The sequence below is a fragment of the Pseudonaja textilis genome, chromosome 1 (assembly GCF_049901715.1).
Source record: "Pseudonaja textilis isolate UNSWEBS1 chromosome 1, rPseTex1.2, whole genome shotgun sequence".
NCBI classification, from domain to species: domain Eukaryota; kingdom Metazoa; phylum Chordata; class Lepidosauria; order Squamata; family Elapidae; genus Pseudonaja; species Pseudonaja textilis.
Window position 1 is genome coordinate 66,396,899 of NC_141990.1, and position 22,207 is coordinate 66,419,105.

The 22,207-nt window shown below is 35.6% G+C and overlaps 1 protein-coding gene across 3 annotated transcripts in view; it reads left to right on the forward strand.

Moving 5' to 3' along the window:
* Positions 1 to 22,207, forward strand: part of AKT3 (AKT serine/threonine kinase 3) — a 159,250-nt gene that overhangs the window by 92,706 nt on the left and 44,337 nt on the right. For all 3 annotated transcript variants that reach the window (XM_026705238.2, XM_087936847.1, XM_087936850.1), the window contains 4 exons: positions 3,973 to 4,117; positions 6,329 to 6,460; positions 7,852 to 7,917; positions 13,536 to 13,604. In XM_026705238.2, the coding sequence (XP_026561023.1) occupies positions 3,973 to 4,117; positions 6,329 to 6,460; positions 7,852 to 7,917; positions 13,536 to 13,604 (412 nt within the window). The remainder of the gene's footprint in view (positions 1 to 3,972; positions 4,118 to 6,328; positions 6,461 to 7,851; positions 7,918 to 13,535; positions 13,605 to 22,207) is intronic.

Sequence of the window (22,207 nt, forward strand, 5' to 3'; positions counted from 1 at the left end):
AATTGTGCCTACTATCCCTGTCCTATTGTCCCCAATTTTTAGTATCTATTTCATGTATTTATACTTATGTTCATTCTTATTTCTATTATATTGTAATCATTTGACAAAATAAATAAATAAATAAAATAAAATGATGTCAGTCTGATTGGTCTGTAGTTTCCTGGATCATTTTTTTTTCTCTTTTTGAAAATTGGAACCACATCAGCTCTTTTCTAATTGTCCAATAGTTCTTGCTGCTCCAGGCAGAATGGGACAACTACTACTGCCAACTCACTGTTACCATCTTGCCACGGTTCAACTTGCTGTGGCCAATTTGCTGCAGGGCAACTTGACACAGGACAATTCCATGCAGGATAACTAAATGTGATAAATATTATCCGCCATTACTTCTTCAACATTATTTCCATTGACAAAAATGGAAGTAATGTAGAAGAAATAGTGACAGATAACATTTATCAGGTTGAGTTATCTCATGTGGATTGCTCTGTGAAGAGTTTGTCCCATGATGAATTGACTGCAGCAGGAGGGCCGTGCTTGGTTGGCCACAGCAAGATGGCCACCCCCATCATCATCCAGGAAAAGATGGGAGCAGCTGAAACAAACGAGCTATTTTAATGGTGACAACTTTAGCTGTAGACTGACATGACATGATAATACATTGTCTTTGACATCTACTCAATTTCTTGGCATTAGAACCCTTGAGTATGAGATGCAACACATCCAGAAGTGTTATTATCCACATCCAGAAGTATTACTCTTATTGTATAATTGAAGAGAAAGGGGACAGATAAATGATTTTAGAAAAAAAATCTGTAAAGTTCCATGGATGTCATTCATTTGAGTGCTGAGATACAGAATCCTATTCTACAGGATCCTATTCTACTGTCTGCTTGTCTACCCCTAGCCTTTCTAGACTGATCCTTCGGGACTGGGTTATACAATTAATTTCAATATGGGAAATAGCCAGGAAACATAGTACTCAGGATTTCATGAAAAGTACATTTGGCAGCTTGTACTTTGAAATAGGAACATAGATATAGGAACCAAAATGGGAGAAAAATTTTGCATACTTGATTTGACATTGACTCAGCATTTGTACCTTTTGTCAATGTTCCAAATTCTTATACCTTTATGAGGTGGATTGCTTCTTCCAAGAATGCTTTTATTGTTGAAATACTGCTTTTAAGGCTAGCGATTTTTATTGAAAATATCAGGTTTTTTTCAGCCAGGAAAAGAAAACTGGAATACAACACACAAAGCAAGAGGTTGTCTTCTCCGCCAAAATTTGAAGGAGAACAGTTCCCAAGGCAGAGTCCAAAGCATCTGTTTGCACACCAAAGGGGTAACTGGGAGCTGGATGTATGAGTGGCAGCTAGGAAGAAGAAATTCTCAAACTCTGAAAAGTGGCTTACTTTTGAATAGACCATTTATATTTGTATGTTTTTTCCCCAGAATTAAGGTCTTACAATATGAGGAACCAGCTATCTTCTCTGCCTAGGCGTTAAAATGAGTCCTGGCCTGGCATTGTAGAAAGATGGGGAGGTGTAGTTATATAGGCCTGATAAGGGTACATAATTTCAAGAGGCACCTCCTCCATAGGCTTCTCTTTGTTATCCTCTGGTATTTGCCATCTCTCTCCACTTCTGTTTTCCCAATCCCTGCTGCTGCCCTTTCTTTAGAATAGCCTTTATGCTTAGCAAGCACTGAGTCTGCAGGAACTTACAATCAGGAGCTGTGGCTTGCTTACAGGAGGCTATGTTTTCCTGCATCACATATGAATCTTGTGAAAACTACAGAGCAATTAATTGAACTGTAAGGGCTTTTCTGTATATTTAAATTTGACATATGTGTCAGAAGCTATTAAATAATTATGTGATATGGATCAAGTCTGATGTACTGAAGATGTGTATGCCTTCAGAAGGCGATCCAGTAGTTCTAAAAGAAGAGATAGAGAATTGTTATCTCTAATGGTTATAGATAGTCCCTGACTTATGACCACAATGGAACCTGGAGTTTTGGTCATAAGTTGTAAGGCACCACATGACTGGACATGATTTTATTATCATATTTATGCCAATGGTGAGTTACTGTAGTCATAAAGCAAATTACATGTTCATTAAGCAAATCCATTCTTTTGAATGGGTGTTACCAGCAAAAAGTAGCAAATCTCAGTCATGTTATCATGGAACACTACAACCAGTTGTGAACGTAAGTTGGTTACCAAGCACCCAAAATGCAATCCACATGACTTTGCTGGAGGAGGTGAGAGTTGAAACTTGGAGGACAAATCATAAGTAGTTTTCTTACAGTTCATGTAACTTTGAACAAATGTTAAATGATCAATCATAAGTCAAGGACTACTTTTGTATAATTTAGAAGTCAATAATCATGAACAAGTCCCAAAGAAGAACTGTTTATTTTTTGTAAAAATGAATGGTGTAGATGCAGGAGATTTAGAAAAGTGAATATACCCTTTCTTTAGATTGTCCTGAAACTTGATCAGCCATAGGATATTTTAGCCAAGAGTTTGACTCCAGGAGTCAAAATCATATGGTATCATATATATACCAGATGAGGAATTATAGTGACTGCTTCCTTTTTTCTCCAATACCAGCAAAATTTGCATGATTTCTGACATATAAGTGTCAGCAATCAATTGAAAGTTCCATCAGACTTGTCAAGTCAACTTGCAGGGGAATGGAGTAACACTATAGCAATTTTGGGACCATTCCTGGCTGAGGTAAGCCTTGACCCACAAGATGTGCTTGCTGTATTGTGGCACTTTGGCATGGGTTTGTAATTTTGTATTTATCTCCTGTTCATATAGCAATACGACTTTGGCTATTTGTGTTCTCAGGGAGACCTTAACAATCTGTCATATTCTATATCTAGAAGGCAAGATCTCATGATTCTCTGAGACAAATATTGAGGCTTTTAAGATAAATGTTAGCCCTTTTGTGTTAGTATGGTAAAGAAATAGAAGCAGCAGAGACTGCAGGAGCGGTCTTTATTATTGTAGGATAAAATAACAAAATCTTGAGATCCTTTCAGGGTTTTTTTCTGCTCTATCTTACAGCAAACAAAATCACCTGTGATTATTTTAGGTTTCTTTTTCATGGTCCCGGCTTTTGCAAGACTGAATTTTCTTTTTGTCCTCCTTTAAAAGTTAATTGCTGTCTTCTCCCTTATGATAGTCAGATTTAAATTCTTTCAGGCAGCATACATATGCTTTACCTTTTTTTTAACAAAAAAAAATTATTTCAATTGTAGGCTTTATTCATTATACATAAGCACATATTGGAGAGGGAGTGGATTTTCAATGCAACACCAAGATTTATTGTAATTTATTAATAATAACTTCTACATGGGATGAATTTTGTCAGTCCTACATTGTTACTTGAGTTTTGCTAACTTCTTACTTCAGAAATGATGATTTGCATTTTTATATTGTCCATTTATTCATAAATATGTTGAATTTTAATTACTTTTAGATTTTATTGTGTTACAAAGATTTATTTTATATACATTTTTACTATAATTTAGATTGATTTTCATGTACTATTTCATATACAGATATTTGCTTGTCGTATACAACTTTAATTCAGAAACTTTTTAGTGATGGTTTATTTCAGAAAATTGAGAGAACAATTAAACAAGAATTTAGTTGTGTATGCCTTTAACAATGATTGCATCATATATTTGTGCTGGAAGTTGAGCTTCATATTATTTAAAATCTCTGCCCACTTGGTTTGATCCACTTATGTACTGTAAGAAATCTATCCATATACAGTATATATGAATATGATCTGTGGGGATAAAAGCAGTAGAAAATTTCTATCCAAAGTGTAGCACAGCGAGGTAGGAATGCAGTAGTAACCTGGTTTGCTCCTATTGTGTATTTTTTATTTATATAATCAGTCAGAACATGTTTTGCATCATTATAGGAATTTATCTAATTATATACATCAATAGGGAAGAATGGACAGAAGCCATCCAAGCAGTAGCAGACAGACTTCAGAGGCAAGAAGAAGAAAGAATGAATTGCAGCCCAACATCCCAGATTGACAACATTGGAGAAGAAGAGATGGATGCCTCGACAACCCACCATAAAAGAAAGGTATTTAGAATATTGGTTAACTAATTATTCTCTTACGTGATGATAAAAGAATGAAGGTAAAAAGTGGAAGATGGCTGAAATTAAGGCTGAATACCAGTTAGCTTTTGCAAGCAATTAACATTGGCTAGATACTACTTTTTTATGTTCATCAGTTGGCAAAGAGAAGGAGAGGGGGAGGGAGGGAGGGAGGGAGGGAGAGAGAGAACTATCTATATTTTCACACACTCAAAACAGATACTTAAAGGAGCCTGAGGTTGTACAAAGTAGACAGAATAACTGTTATAAGAGATTAAAGGAATAAAGTATTTGTGGAATTATCTTCTCTTGGCGAATGGTAGACCTAACAAATTAATCACTTTTTTTGGCTTTATTAACTATTTTACTGTTGTTTTTAAAAAAACTTTGAATCAAATATTTAAGTAAAATAAATGTTGAAAATAATGTGGTTTATTAATACAGAGATACTGGTGGATGTCCAAATAGACAACTTGAATATATTGATATGTGTGTTGGGGGTCAGAGCAATACTATTACTAATATTATAATTATTATTTCAGCAGTAGAGCATTGGGGATTGATTGGCTTACTATTTTACTATATCCTGAAAAATGAGCATGAAAAGTTCCTGCAATCTGATAAGAAAAATAACACATTAGGTTTCCTTGAAGGCATGTGATATAGTGATTATAGTTATTAGGTGAGATTATTAGAAGGATAATGAAAACATTATTATTGTGCATATTTGTCTTTAGGAGGATACAACTGGAGGATTAACTGTCTTTTTAGATAACCAAATCTCATCTGGTTAATGTGATTCATAAGAATGCATCAATAAAAGATATATTTTTTTTAGACCTAGCTTGCTTAAAAGTGTGGAAACTAATTACACTATAAGATTATTAATTATTGAGTGTTTGCGCCAAAGGATTCTTTTCCTATCTCTGGGAAAATGATTTCTCCATCTATAGCTAAAACATCCACCATAAGAGATGACAGACCAGTGGTGACTATCCTTTTCAGCACCAAGTGCTGAAATGGCAGTGCGCGCACACATGTACACACGTGCACACTGGAAACCAGAAGCACAACTCCTTGGCATGGCACATGGGAGCACCAGAAACCGGAAGCTCAGCTTCCCGGCCCACGCATGCACGCTAGCCACCTGGTCTTCCAGTTTCTAATGTGTATGCGTGCATGAAGACCAGCTGGCCGGCGTGCGCATGCGCACCAGGTAGCTGATCTTCCAGTTTCTGGCACTCCTGTGTGCATGAAGACCAGCTGGCCGGCGTGCGCATGCACACCAGGGAGCTGATCTTCCAGTTTCTGGCACCCCCATGTGTGTGAAGACTAGCTGGCCGCCGCGCCGGAATCTGAAAGAGCAATGGGTGATGGCTGGTGTGCCTGGAGAGATGGCTCTGCATGCCATAAGTTCGCCATCACGGTGATAGACCATCACATGAGATTGCGTTCAGCAGCTTGTAAATAATGTTTAGACTTTGAAATGATTCTATTTATTAAGCAGTGTTTTTTTCCTTTTGAAACGTGTTCTTCCTAGGGATCATTACATAAAAACATTAACTTTTCAATTCTGAAGTATATTTTTAAACAAGAAATGCTACTAGATTTCTATTTTGATTTTCTGGAGATAATTGTGACTTGTTTACAGAACAAAAAATCATTTAGTCCACTTAAAAGATTTTACAAACTGGGTTGATCACAAGCAATCTGCCAATTCTGCAAAGAAAACAAATAGGTTGATTGTTGATATTACAATATTTTGAAGTCACTTTTTGGTGTAGGAAATTTTCGTATGAAGCTTCAGAGCCAACAGTATGACCCTGTTAAAGGTTTTTGAATTGTCATATTTCTCTGTAGTTGATTATCTTTCTAAAAGTGGGAAAACATTTTGGAAAACATTTTGATAAATCTAATAATTTTCTTCTCTATGTTGTATAGCTATATAATTGTATATACTACATAGGATCATTGACGTGTTGATGTACTTCACTTTCAAATGTGTACATGCTTTCTTATATTGTAGATAGTAATAATAAAATGAGAATCAGAATTTGGAATCATACCATGCTGATTTGTAAAAAATTGCTTTTTTCTTGATAACCATAGATTTTACTGATGGACAACAATATTTTAATGAACACAATATCTGCAAGCTGTAAATTCCATTAATTTTTCATCTTATACTTCATGCAGACAATGAATGATTTTGATTACTTAAAACTACTTGGCAAAGGCACTTTTGGCAAAGTTATTCTGGTCCGGGAGAAGGCAAGTGGGAAATATTATGCTATGAAAATTTTAAAAAAGGAAGTTATTATTGCAAAGGTATGTTTATGTGTTTAATATAATTTTGTTGTAAATATAGATATTTCTGAAAATAGCTCATTTTCACTCTTATAAAACTTATTGGAATAAACTTCTTAAACTTCTTTATATTGTGATATAAAGGCTTTAATCAGACATACCAGAATTTTAAAGATAACAAGTTTCTCTTAAGTATAAGTCTTCTGGTTCAATGGAAGCTGGAAATGGGATTCATTCGCAATGTAGAGGCTGTTATTTTGCAGAAATTTTGATCCCCACCCCCCGGTCCTACAGTCCCATTATGTAATTCTATAAAGTAATTCTTAAAACCTCAGTATTGCATCTGGGTATACATTTAGTATAATAGTAAACAACCAACAATAAACAACCCAACTAAAGAATCTCTAAGACCGTCCCCACAAACACTAACAGGAGAAGCCACTAGAATATAAACTGAGAGCAAACCCCACTCCTTACTAACACTGATGATGTTATTTAGTTTGGGTAATGAAATGTTTGCAAGAAAATAGCCAAGCTCAGAATGAAGCAAGGAACACACAGTTAGTATACTGTGACACCAACTGCCCATACCAAACCAGTCTGTGACTATGTGTTGCAGAATAGTTGACTCTTGCTAGCAGGTCACCAGGATTTCAGGTAGAGCTTTTTCACCTTATCTCCTGTCTGATTTTTTTAACAACAGATATTGGGACTGAACTGTATTAAATTATATTCAAAAATACTTTTTGCTGAATAATTATGGCCCATCCCTACAGATTCAGTAGATGTTGTATGACATGTCATTCTTGATGAATACCATACTGTTTACATGTCATAGCAGCCATGGTCTACAGCATTTGTGCTCTAGATCTTGATTATTTATTTCTATGACGGCACATTTTAGAGATACATCGAATATTACAATATGAAAATGTTCTGCTCACAGAACATACCAAAAAAGGCCATTCTGAACATACCAAAAGAAGCCAACCATTGGTAGACTATTCTAACTTTAGTCTATAAGTCCTAATGGCCCATGTCAGATCGGAACACTAACAAAAGATTTTGCATCTCTTTGTATTCTTTTATACTTTAAAAAGTGATTATTCAAGGAAAGACTCATAATTTTCTGAACAATAAATACTGGATTCCATAATTCAATAGTACAGGAGACTAAAATTATTATTTTATCACAGTGTTGTAGCAATACTGTTTGTTATAGGTTTGATGTGAATGAATTATCATGTATGATGTATCCTTTTGAAGCTTTTGAATATCCTGTTTCCTTTCCCTTTTTAAAAATACTCAGTGTATGATATTCCAGAAACTTCTTACCTTTTTACAATAATATTTTGATGTATTTTGTTTTTTCTAAAATTACTGATTTTAATATTGTGTTTTTTATTTTTTAGGATGAAGTGGCTCACACACTTACAGAAAGTAGAGTATTGAAAAACACTAGACATCCTTTTCTAACAGTGAGTATGGATAATTAAATTTACAGTGTTTTGTAAAACTACTTGGAAATTATTCTCATTAATTTCTAGAATGTTTTACTGGATAGATTATTCCTAAACTATACAGTAATAAGGTGACTTTAAGTTTGGAGGTATATATTTAGGCATTATACTATAAGTGGAAAGAGAAGAGAAACAATTTTAGGAAATGGTTTGGGGATTATTAATTGTGTTTTAAAAAACTTGATGATTTTAAATTAAAAATTGATATAGAAATACTTTAAATAAATCATAGCATATTTTCAATGTCTTTGGTACCAGTACCATTATTTAGCTTAGTTTGGTTCAGTCCAGTTCTTAATTAATATATTTTAGGCTGATTTCAAGTGCATAATAGTCACAGTATATGTTCAAAACTTTGTCACCAGATGCAAAAGATGGAGGGTTGTTGTGTTTGAATGGCATATAGAAGAAATTTATACTATCATAAGGAACTGAGGAGAAAAAAACAATAATGGTAACCATCTGTTAGGGGAGAGTCAGATCTTAATGACCTGATAATGTTCTATCAAAGAGCTCAGTTTCATCAGTTCTGCAAAAGCAATCCAGTAGTGAAAATGTGTAATGGCAAGTTATCTATGCAGGCTGGCACTGCAGGTAGACTTCTCTCGGGTTTGGGATCTTCAGCAAAACTTCTTTCCGTGATTTTACTGGATTGGCAAGGATGGTCGGACAGGATGGTCTTGACGATACCCAGGCCATGAGTAAGACAGGTCTTTGAAAATGATAACCAGTATCTTCAATTATAGTGTACATTACTAGTGTTTTGTCATGTTCTTCCAACAGTATTGACATTTAAATAATTGTACCAACTGCTTCTCAGTGTACAACTAACAACCTACAAACACAAACTTTTCAGTTGTTTAAATGCATTGTGAAACTCAATGTATATATAATATATAACACTGTTAAGAGTATTAACACAAACACATGATTGTATGGATCACAGCATGTTTTTGTCTGGTCTTGTCTCTTCTGTCTCCTCCTCCCTACCTCTTTTCTTTCGAATCACCCATCGTACTATATTGCTTTAATTTTTTTAAGTAGTGCATTGAACTGTGTGTATGCAGCAATTCCTTAGAGGCAGGTGGCTTTGTGCAGGTATGCTCATCAAAAACAGAATGGGTGCCCCAATCTATATTCTTCTTATATGTCTTCTTGTTCCTCGCCGTTCCACCCTGCTCCGATTTTCCTACTCATCTTCAGCCAAGGTGGGATTTTTTTAAAAAAAGGCAACGAGAGTACAATTTTTCAGTTAAATCACCTAAAACAACCAAAAATGTCAGATGCAGTGACTTTTTGTTGAAATATAGAAGAAAAAATTGTTTGCAAAGAACACCAAAAATGCTTTAAAAATCCCAACTGATAAAGACACTAAATGGATTAGTTGAGAAAATAGAATGGAACTGATTCATACATATAAAATAGGTTTACAACTAGCTAGTATTCTTGTTGAGAAGATAAATGGGGTAACCAACAGTATTAAAATTCAAAAGTGTTTTTCAGATTCAGCCCAAATGACATATATCAGCGATCCAGGATAAAAACTTTGCTAGGAAAAACTTAATGCATATTCAAGAGCTAGATCAGATGTTCTAGCATTTATTTTCTTCTATAATATATAGATTGGAACAAGATCAATAATTATTATTGCTATCTAATAGACAAGATATATTTTATTTAATCAGAAACAATCACAACTTCCACTACAATGCAAATTTTTAAAGGTAAAACTATCCCAGTTATTATTTCTGGCAATTTATTCAGTTTGCAGTAAATTACTTTTTCAACTTTAATATTGATACCTTCACTATTCCCTAGACTGGGTAGTATTTAGGACTTATAATTCATGGCATTGGACCTCTAGTCACTTGAACAATTTTGTGAGCTAAATAGACAATTAGTTAGATATATAAACTGCTAGGCACATATAATTTATCTTGGGTAAAAAAATCATGAATATACTTTGTGACGTTCATTCAAAGCTACATTTATGGACTATAATTTTAAGTAAAAAGCAAATGTTACAATTTAAGTTTTTTAGTAGAATGACTTTAAGTATATGTTAAATGTTTTCAGAAAAACTATCTTTAGATGATTCTCCCATAAAAATATCTGCTATCCATGCCTTTATAGAGAAGTCTTCCCTATACCACTCAAGTGTTTAAATAAAACACTGTTTCATTGGCAATTCCAATGAAGTTATATTATCCCCCTATATATGCATGTAGGGAAAATATGCCATGGATCTAGAGCAGGACTGTCAAACTCGCAGCCCACAGGCCAGATGCTTCACGCGCTGACCATGCCCACTCCTGGTTTAACGAAGGGGGAAAAAAGTCACGATACGTCACGTGACGACACAAGTTTGACATCCATGATCTGGAGAAACACCTCACTGACCCAATCTGCACAGCTGTAAAATAAATATATATTGTTCTCCAGTTGTGTACATTCTGTCTTGACTGGAGTTTCTGCTGGTAGTAGATCAGTTTGGAAAAAGTGTACTATTCTCATGTTGCAAATGTATTAATTTAGTTTTCTGCTAAAACCAGTTATGAACTCCATTAAAGTTCTTTTTGTGCTCCTCTATATTTCTATTTTATATTGTTTGAAATATTCTTGAGAAGAGTGGTTTCTCATTTAAATCTCTTAATAAAAATATACCATTCTTATATGAAAGTTAAATTTAGTTGTCATTATATTAAGACTATATTTAGCTTTCAGGACATTTTTCTAGAAATTAATTTCACCCACAGGTCCTATTTCTTTCATGCTTTTTGGATTATATTTAGGGTTTGCCATGAATTATTCATATGAGGCTTATTCCTTCAACCTTTAATTTTATCTTCAGACCCAAATAATAAAAAAATAATTCAGAATAGTAATGTTATAGAGTTCTTTATTTAAGATAAAAAAGTATCTTCATATTGCAGAGAAGAAGGGTTAAATATTGTGGAGAAAAAGCCCTTTTTAGCTACTTTCTATTTACCTTCAGAGTGATCTATATTTCTTCTCCCAGCTGTATCATGTATTCACATATTTATAAGTTTCAAATGATCCTGTATGAGTCAATAGAAGTGGTATTTTTATACAGCTGTAATTATCTGGACAAGACTTAATAAGGTTTCCAATAAACAGATTATACTTCAGAGCCTTATGGTGTGTCTTGTTTATGTCAGTTTCTTTAGCATATCCAATTGTTGCTAATCTACCAAGACATTTTTGGTCCAGAATATTTGCATCAACAGTTCTGTTTTGAATACTTAGCAGTGATAACCTCCAATATAATAATGCTGAACTAAACAGATGGGATACTTCAAATTCATACACAGTGAAAGGTTTATTGAGAAAAGAAAAGTGATAATGGGTTCATCATTTATATTTTGATATATATTGTGGGTACTTTACACTATCATGATATTGTATTAGAATAGCTGCAAATTATAAAAGATTCCAGAGAAGAATTCATTTTTTATTATGAGTTGCTGTAAAGAGAGGTACACTTTTTCTTTGCATCATAGCAATAGCACTTATACTTATATATTGCTTCACAATGCTTTACAGCCATCATATTTCCTTTTGCCCCTAAGACAATTATTCAACCTAATTAAAATCAAAAGAGGAGTAAAATAGCTTGCAGCACCTAAAACAGCTTGCAATACCCTGTCTACAAAAATAAAATTCAGTGGTGACAAAGGTAAGTAATATCAAGAAAAACTAAATGCACAGGTATATAATAGGTGGTACCTGGCTTAATAGTAGTAACTGTGAGAGGGATCTTCTAGTCCTAGTGAACAATCATTTAAATATGAGCCAGCAGTGTGCTTTAGCTGCCAAAAAAGCTAATGCAGTCCTGGACTGTGTTAACAGAGGAATAGAATCAAGATCATCTGAAGTGTTAGTATCACTTTATAATGCCTTGGAAAGACCACACTTGGAATATTGCATACAATTTAGGTCACCACAATATAATTAAGATGTTGGAACTCCACAATATAATTAAGATGTTTGAAGAGTGCAGAGAAGAGAGCAAAGATAATTAGGGGATTGGAGGCTAAAACATACAAAGAATGATTGCAGGAATTGGTTATGTCTAGTTTGATGAAAAGAAATACTAGGGTAATATGATAGCAGTGTTCTAATATCTAAGGGGCTGCCACAAAAAAGAGGAAGTCAACCTATTCTCCAGAGTACATAATGGCAGATCAAAAAACATTGGATGGAAACTAGTCAATGACAGGACCAATAAAGAAATAAGGATAAATTTCCTAACAGAACAATTGATCAGTGGAACAGCTTGCTTTTAGAAACTGGTTGCTCCATCACTGGATGATTTTAAGAAGAGATTGGACAGTCATTTATCTGAAATGATACAGGGTTTCCTGCTTGAACAGGGAGTTGATCTAGAAGACCTCCATGTTCTGTTAATATCTGTTAAAACACAATATAATGCAAATGTGTGATTTCATAAATATTTGAGGATTGCTACCTCAAATGCAGTAATAATGGACACAAAAGATGATGGGAATTAGATGTAATTTGCAAATTAAAATGAAGTAAGAAATTATCTATATTTGAAAGTAGAAAAGGAATTAGAATTTTTGATAAATGCTGAAGTCCAAAGTACATTGAAGTAGTAGAATAAAGGCTATCATTAGACACTTTAAAGACATGTCGACATGTCCTTATCTCAAAAGTATTTTTCAAAAGGCAACTAGACTTCCTTGGTTTTTTTCCTTGAAAATGTTTCACTTCCCATCCAGGAAGCTTCTTCAGTGCCTTTTGAAAAGCACCTTTGGGACAATCATGAGCTGGATGATTGAGAATCTTTATGGACACATTTTCTTTAATCTCTTTTTTGTCAGTGACAAAGTGCCATTCTTGAGCATAGGTTACAAAGACCATATTTATTCAGAAACAGCTGAGCTTGAATTTATTAAAAGGTTCCGATCAATTTCCTGCAACTTATTCAGTGGCAGGATTTTCTTACACAGTATGTCAAGAAATCACTTAGTTGAATTCATTAATGCAAACATATTTGTGATACTACTAACACTTCTGTTGTGAATTACCAAGAAGGTCACAATCTCTATCCATACCTTCCCCTGATTTCCTTTTATACTTTAGCTGTTCAAAACCATTCATAGTGTTTAGTAACCCTCTTAACTATTTGCTTGAAGCATTAATTCCTTTTCTAGGACTGACACAAATAGAATTGTCATATGTTTGTGCATACTCGTCCTCAGACAATGTTAAAAGGCCTTAAATCTGGTGTGCTGTGCTTTTGAGGGGACACATAATTTGAAACTTGAGCAGTAGTTTTTTAAGAAGCATTTCCCAAAACACTTCTCTAAGTTGTTTGCATGGCTGTTTTTATTTGGAAATTAAATCACATTTTATATGTCATTTAACACTTTTATAGTGTTAAATTCCATTGACCTTCATATTACTTCTGATTATATAGTTATAGGACTGAGGTATATATGAATTTAATATATGACATGATTATACTGTGTATTTGTCTTTATTGCTGGAAGGTAAGCTGCTTTAATAACTGCAATTTTTTTCCCTTTAAGTCTTTGAAATATTCATTCCAGACCAAGGATCGATTATGTTTTGTGATGGAATATGTCAATGGAGGAGAGGTAAGATGTGAAGCAACTAGTGTTATTGTTTTGATTTCTGTCTTAACTATTAAGTCTACTGACATAGTCCTTTGCTGTAACTAAAATCTCGGTAACATTTCTTTTTACTAACACTTGTCCTATCTACTCACATGCATTTCTCAATTTGCTGAATAAATAAATTTGCTGAATAAATATCAAATAACTAAAAATATTGAACTTCTTAGTCCCTTCCTGTGAGCAAAATGCATAGCAAGTTTAAGATGATCTATGGGTAGGGAAGTTTGGATTTTTAAAAAAGGAATTTTCTGCCATTTACTTATTACATAAACTTTTTTCTTTTATTGAATCTCAGAATATTAATTTAATTGAGACTACCTTTAAAAGTATTAGAATTTCACTTGTTTTATCCTTTTTTATACTTCAGTTTTATTAGACAATTTACCTCTATGTTTTGCTATAAAATTCTCTATAGAATTTAAACATTTTGATTATAACAAAAATACCATTGAAGACAGCGTTATTCTTCATCTTGACAAAATCTCTCTCTCTCTCTCTCTCTCTCTCTCTCTCTCTCTCTCTCTCTCTCTCTCTCTCATGATTCTTATTTCATAGCATTTCTTCTGTAATTCTATTTAATTTAAGTCTCGTATTAGAAATATTTTGGTGAGGATATGCAAGTACTTAATTAACTTTTTATTCTAGAGTATTTTGGGACAGAAAGTTATATTCTTATGATAGTACAAATTGGATTTAATATGCAGAAAACAAAACTTGTAAAGAAAACCCATTTTTAATAATTGTTGGAATTGGATTGCTATTGAATTCCCAATGCATATGAACAATGTTGCTGCAATTTATATCATACAGCATTACATATCTTAAATATTTAATTCACAAAGTTTATGAATGAATGAGTTATCATTAATTTAATGGAATTATATGGTTATATCTTTGGTAACATGAGAAAGTGGATCTTAATGAATTCTGCTGGGAGTTAGGTTGGATAAAATAGCTTCAAATAATTAAGGATAAAATTTCCCAGAAACAATGGGAAATTCTACCAAGTAACATCATGAAGGAGAAAACAGTTTTCATAAGAAGGGAAAATAACAGAAATCTAAAGATGCCAGTATGAATGAGCTCAGGTTTGAAGTACCTGAAATAACAGAGAAGATTTTCTGTCTCCATTAGAAAGAAAGAAAAAAATAAAAAAGAACATGCGGCATTGTGAGAAAAAATATTAAAAATAAAAATATTAAAGTGATAATGGGTTATTATGAGAAGGCTGAATTTCTTAACTCTTACTTTGCTCCTCTCAAAATGTAGAATTTCTGCATTCCAGAAATGGAGCAATATGTTTCTAACAGATATTAATTATCTGTTAAGGACTAACAGAGAAGCACTGACTATTGACTGAATAATCAAACAAAAGGAATGCTCATTAATGACCACTTCATTTTGGAAAGAATTTTGATTGGAGTACATTAGGGTTCTGTTTTGGATCCTATGCTGTTCAATAGTTTTATAAATGACTTGGATAAGAGAGTTTGGGGGACACTTAGAAAGTTTGCAGTTGGTATAAAGCTGAGAGGTAGGGCTAATGCAAGATAAAAAATTCAAAAAGATCTAGACAGGGTTGAGCACTGGCTGAAGTGAGCAGAATAGAATTTAGCAGGGAGAAATGTAAAGTTCTTCATCTGAGTGGGAAACAAAAATATAGGATGATGTGAGCTGGCTTGGAATAGTACATGTGAAAAGAGTCTGGGTGTCCATGTCAATCAGAAGTGTGATAGAAAAGATAAAAGGTAAATGCCATCCTGAGATGCACTAACAGGAATATAGAACCTGTGTCACAGGAATTAAGTGTTCAGCTCTAATCTGCTCTGCTCAAACCACATATGGAATACTATGTACAGATCTAGGTAGTATAATTCTAAAAGGTACAGTGAAAAAAATGAGTTAGAGAAAGGCTATCAAAATGGTAAAATATCTGGAAGGCAAATCCTATGAGGAATGGTAAAGGATGTGGGTTAACTTTAGCCTGTAGAAATGACAGGAGAAACTAATTATGATAGCAGTGTTCAGATATATTAAAAGTTAAGGTGTGGATAATTTCTAGTGCTCCAAAGGCAGACCAGTAGATTACATGGAAGCAGGCTGTGGCTGTTCATCAAGAGGAACCTCTTGAATACTTAATGATCCTAATTGGACTGGAATTTCTGTTGCTAAGTGCAGTGGTCATTAGGTGGAACATCATGTGACTACACTAGTAAAGGCAGTTCCAGTAGTCTTGATTGTGGTTGTTAGGCAAGGACCATGCTATCATTAAGTGAAGACCGCATCTTTCTCCTGCCCTGCATGAACTGCCATCTTTGTCGTGCTGTTCCCCACCATCTGAGTCCTGGGAGCTCCTTTCAGCAGATGAGGTTGCTCCACTCTGCCATGCTTGTCTCCACTTCAGCTCCCTCCCACCTACCTCTCCCATCTCTGCCCTTTTGGTTGCCCTGCACTCTGCTGCTGTCGCCTACCCCACCACCCCCAGCTGACCTTCGCCATCTTCTTCCTCCTCGCAGAAGTGTCGTGGAGGTCTCGTGAAGGGCCAGCAGCTGCCTCGGCCAGGTGCACCTCATCAACAGAAGGAAGAAGATGGCGAAGGTCAGCTGGGGGCAGTGAGGGGTGGGTGGGATACAGGGCAGAATGTAGAGTAGCAGAGTGGTGGTCAAAATGGTGTAAATGGGAGGAAGATAGATGGAGAGGGGAAGTTGAAGCGCATGCAGTTGTAAATGTGGGAGGACTGCAAAGGACCCAAATTTTGGCCATGTGACCACATGTTGCAATGGCCATGACTGAGGACTAGTTGTAACTACCATTTGTTTAGCGCTATTGTAATTTTGAATAGTTGCGGAATGAATGGTCATAGCCTGAGGACTACCTGTATGAGCTCTTAGGCAAGTTGCCAAATGTTGTTTTCTAGAGGTCTTCAGAGGCTAGATGAGCTTCTATTGAGAGATGCTTTGTTAGACCCTACACTGAGGAAGGGAATGGATTCAGTGATATCTGACACAGATACAGATACAGATAATCAGAGTTGGAAGGGACCCTGTAGGTCATCTAGTCCAACTCCCCGCCCAAGAAGAAGACCCTACACCATTTCTGACAAATGGCAGTCCAATCTCTTGAAAGTCTCAAGTGATGGCACTCCCACAACTTCTGAGGGCAAGCTGTTCCATTGGTTGATTGTTCTCAATGTCAGAAAGTTTCTCCTTGTTTCCAGGTTAAATCTCTCCTTGTTCAGTTTCCATCCATTATTCCTTGTCTGGCTTACAGGCACTTTAGAAAATAGCTTGACCCCTTCCTCCCTGTGGCAGCCCCTCAAATATTGGAAGGCCGCTATCATGTCTCCCCTGGTCCTTCTCTTTACTAGACTAGCCAAGTCCAGTTCCTGCAACCGTTCGTTGTATGTTTTAGCCTCCAGTCCCCTAATCATCCTGGTTGCTCTTCTCTGTACTTTTTCTAGAGTCTCAACATCTTTTTTATAATGTGGTGAGCAAAACTGGATGCAGTAGTATAGGTGTGGTCTTACTAAGGCTTTATAGAGTGGTATTAGTACTTCCCTTGATCTTGACTGTATCCCTCTGTTAATACAATTTAGGATTGCATTCGCTTTTTTGGTGGCAGCTGCATACTGCTGGCTCATATTTAGCTGGTTGTCCACTAAGACTCCAAGATCCCTCTCACAGTTACTGCTATTGAGCCTGGTTTCACCCAGTCTATATGTGTACTTTTGGTTTTTCTTGCCTAAGTGTAGGACTTTATTTTTCTCTATATTGAATTTCATTTTATTAGATATGGCCCAGTGTTGTAGTCTGTCAAGATCCACCTGGATCTTGAGCCTATCTTCTTGGGTGTTAGCTATTCCTGCCAGCTTAGTATCATCTGCAAATTTGGTAAGTTCCCCTTCTATTCCCTCATCTAAGTCGTTAATGAAGAGTACTGGGCCTAAGATGGAACCTTGTGGCACCCCACTGCTTACTTCCCTCCATGTAGACTTAGACCCATTAAGGACTACTCGTTGAGTACGGTTTGCCAGCCAGTTGCGAATCCATCTAGTAGTGGTGCTATCTATTCCACCTTTTTCTAGCTTACTAAGAAGTAGGTTGTGGTCTACTTTGTCAAATGCCTTGCTGAAATCTCAATATATTAAGTCCACGGTATTTTGCTGGTCTACTAATTTAGTCACTGTGTTGAAGAATGAAATAAGATTGGTTTGGCATGATCTGTTTTTAACAAACCTGTGCTGACTGCTAGTTATTATTTTACTTGTTACTTTTCATCAAGATCAGACAGGTGTTCTCTTACTATTTTTTTACTTATTTTAACTTTTATTTCTGGTCTGTCTTTTACAGTTACGTTTTTGGTGGGTTGAGCTATAGTTTCTTTTTGCGTGAAGACAGATGCAAAGAATGAGTTAAGCAGTTCTGCTGTTACTTCCTTGCCATCTTCTCTCTTTAGTGGACCGACTGTTTCCTTGACTTTTTTTCTTGTTATTTATATGTTGGAAGAAACTTTCTAAAATTATCTTTGACTTTTGTTGCAAGTCTTTGTTCATTCTGAGCCTTTGCTATCCTGACTTCGTCTTTGCAGATTCTGGCTATCTGCTGATATGCCTTAGTTGTATGTCCTTCTTTCCATTTTTTTGTACTTGTCCTTTTTTCTTTCAATTTGCCAGAGAGATCTTTGTGCAGCCATGCTGGTTTCTTCTTAGATTTCTTGTTTTTCTTTCTCAGTGGTATTGTGCTGGTCTGGGCTTCTATGATCATACTTTTTAGAGTTTCCCAAGATTCTTGAGTTGTTCTCCCCTTTAGGATTTTCATCCATGGAATCTTTCCCAAGTTCTCTATGAGTTTATTGAAATCAGCTCTTTTAAAATCCAAGACTCTGGTATCATTATGTTCTGTTGCCTGTGTTTGTGTTATGTTGAATTCTAGTATGACATGGTCACTTTCACCCAAGGTTCCTGCTGTTTCAACTCCCTCTATCACTTCTTCTCTGTTTGTAAGAATTAAGTCCAGTATGGCTGTCCCTCTAGTTTCACTCTCTACCTTTTGGACAACAAAGTTGTCAACTAGGTTGGTTAGGAACTTATTTGATTTTTCACAGTGCAGAATTAGTTTTCTAATTGATGTCAAAATAATTGAAGTCTCCCATTATTATTGTTGTGTGTTTCCTGCATATGATTGTTAGTTGGCTGGCAAAAAGGACATCTATTTTTTCTGCTTGATTGGGTGGCCTATAATATACGCCTATGGCCATGTCATTCTTTTTTTCTTTTATATTGACCCATATGCATTCTAGGAGGGTTTCATCTTTGGTTTTATGCATTTCTGTAGCAGTATAGTGGTCCTTTACATACAGTGCAACTCCACCTCCTCTTTTATGGGGTCTGGTTTTTTTTGAATAGTTTGAATCCTTCTACCAGTATATCCCAGTCATGGGTTTCATCCCACTAAATTTCTGTTATTCCAACTATATCATATTTACCTTCATGTATTCGTAGGCCGAGTTCACCCTTTTTGTTCCCCAGACTTTGTGCATTTGTATATAGGCACTTGAGATCTTTATGTCTGACACTGTGTTTCCTGTCTACATAACCTGTGTTGTGCCTGCCTGTCCCTACTTTCTTGCTACCTGTTTGATTAGTGCACATGGTATGGCACTCACTATTAAATGCTTGGTTTTGGTTGGCATCAAGGTTGATAATCTTACCTGCACAAGCATCTATTTTGTATGCACTGGTATCCTTATTAGTTTTAGGTTGCTGGGGACAGAGATGTTCTGAATCCATTAATTCTCTGTCCCCGCTGTTCAGTTTAAATGTTTATCCAGAAAATCTGTGAATTTAATGCCAAGTAACTCAGTCCCTTTTTTTGATGGATGCAAACCATCTCTTTGTACAGTTTTTCATTGGACCAGCTGCAGACATCATGACTAATAAAACCAAAACCTTCCCTTTTACACCACTCCTTTAGCCACACATTAAACTCTGCTACACGCTGCCCTTTCCCTTTTTGTTCTTTGTATACTGGTAGAACCTCTGAAAAGATAAGCCTATAGTCCATATTGCTAAGTTCATACCCCCAGCTCTGGAAGTCTTTCTGAACAGAAAGTACATCCTTCTGGGACAGATCATTTGTACCAAGATGTATAATAGCATCAACATCACAGCTCTTGCTGGCATTCTTGACTATCTTAAGAATTCGCTTCTTGTCTCTGCTGGCAGTAGCACCTGGTAGACACCTGACCTCTTTCAAAACCTCAGTATTCTTTCCTAAATTTACATCCCTTACAATTGAGTCCACAACCAGAAGGTGGCTTCTCATTTTGGATGCCTTGCTCTTCTTGTGTGAATGGTGTATAATACCTGATTCACACTTTCTCCTTTCCAAAGTAAGTTCTTCTTCTAGGACCATGATCCCTGGCTCCCTACTCCATTCCAAGTTTATTCTGTGATTCTAATTATCGTTATTGGCTCAATTTTGTGAACTATATTAACTTTGTATCTAATTGTGTTCATCTTTGTTGAAACTGAATTACCTGAGTTACCATTATCTGATGGTACTGATGAATATTCATTATCTTTTAGAAATCTTAGAGAACTGGTAAAATACCATAGGACTGGAAGACACCAAATATTGTTCTTATCTTTAAAAAAAGAAAACCAGTTTGGTGTAATGGTTAAGGCATCAAGCTAGAAACTGGGAAACCATGAGTTCCAGCACAAAGCCATCTGGGTATCCTTGGGCCAGTCAATTTCTTTCAGTTTTAGAAAAGCTTGCCAAGAAAGTTACAGGGATTTGACCAGGGGTGGGATTCAAATTTTTTAACAACCAGTTCTGTGGGTGTGGCTTAGTTGGTGGGCGTGGCTTGGTGGTCATGTGACTGGGTGGGCCTGGTTTGGTGGTCTTGTTATTGGTTGGGCGTGGCTAACTCAACATCACTCACATCGAGGCACGCATCTCTTCGCCTGGCCTCTCATGACTGTGGGGATGCTACAACAATTGTAACTGTGAAAAATGGCCATAAGTCACTTTTTTCAGTGCCATTGCAACTTTGAATGGTCACTCCACACAAGCAAAGTACCAGCAGAGACGGAAAAAACAAAACTCCAGAGAAGTTCCTGAGACAGGAAGTTTAGTCCTGCCAAGAATGTAATAAGGGTTAACGGGAGAGGCAGTTTTTGTAAGCAACATCAGAATGTTTCCTTCCTGCCTTCCTTACAGGATTAGGCCAGTAATTTCTTCTAACAACCGATTCTCTGAACTGCTTACAACGTTAACAACCGGTTCTAGAGAATAGGTGTGAACTGGTAGAATTCCACTCTGGATTTGTCCACGCTGGCTATGAGAATCGGACATGATCAAATAGAAGAAAAAAGTGGAAGAAAAAAGAAATATTTCAAAAGCAGAATGTAATGACTGCAGAATAGTCAATCTGATGTTGATACTTAAGAAGATTCTTGGTGACTCTTAAATAAATTAATCTGCAAGCATCTCAAAGCAATATGATTACTACTAAAAGTCATTGTCTATTTGTTAGGAATACGTATTATTAGCTCTGTCCTATATCATTTTTTAAAATGATTAATAGGTAATTTTGTTTTTAACAAAACATTTAACAAAGTATTCTAGGACAGTCTGATTATAGCTAGTCTACAAATATAGGTAGCATGCATGAGAACTGAACAGCATATATAGCTACCTCAAAAATTTTACTGAAAGAGTGCTCATTGGTAATTCTTAATCCAGTTGAACAAAAGTGTATGCTAAGAGATTCAGTGCTATATGCTCTGATGTTAAGTAACTTGAAAAAGTGGAGGACAAACTTATCAGATTTGCAAATGACACAACACTGCAAATATTCTACAAGAAAGAAATACAATTTAAATTAACCCTGATAAGATAGAGGAATGGTTGAAAATAAGGGATGAAATTTAAGAGACAAATGCAAAGCTCTTCCCTTAGGTAACAAATCAAGTGCATTGGCATTGAAGTGAGCATTACAGACTAATGGCATTTATAAAAAATATGACGGAATAATAATTTATTGCCAACTGAATGTAACTAAGTGACATGTTATACTGAGAAAGGCAAATACAATTATTTCCAAATAGAGGGAAGTAATAGTTCCACTTTATCCTGTGTTACTAAGATCCTCAACTTGAGTACTATGACAGTACATGTAGTTCTCAACTTACAACCATTTGTTTAGCAACCATTTTAAGTTACAGCTGCACTGAAAAAAGTAATTTACAACCAGTCCTCCTACCACTTATAAGTGTCTCAGCATCCCCATCGTCATACAATCAAAATTTAAGTGCTAGGCAACTAGCATGTATTTTCAGGATTTGCAGCATTCTGGGCTAATGTGATCACCATTGGTGACCTTCCCAGCTAGCTTCTGACAAGCAAAATTAATGGGGGAAACTTTATTTACTTAATGACCATATGATTCACTTAACAATTGCAGTGATTTGCTTAACAACAATGGCAAAATGATAGAAAAATTGGGCACTACTCCTTTAACAATTGCCTTTCTTAGCAACAGAAATTCCAATCCCAACT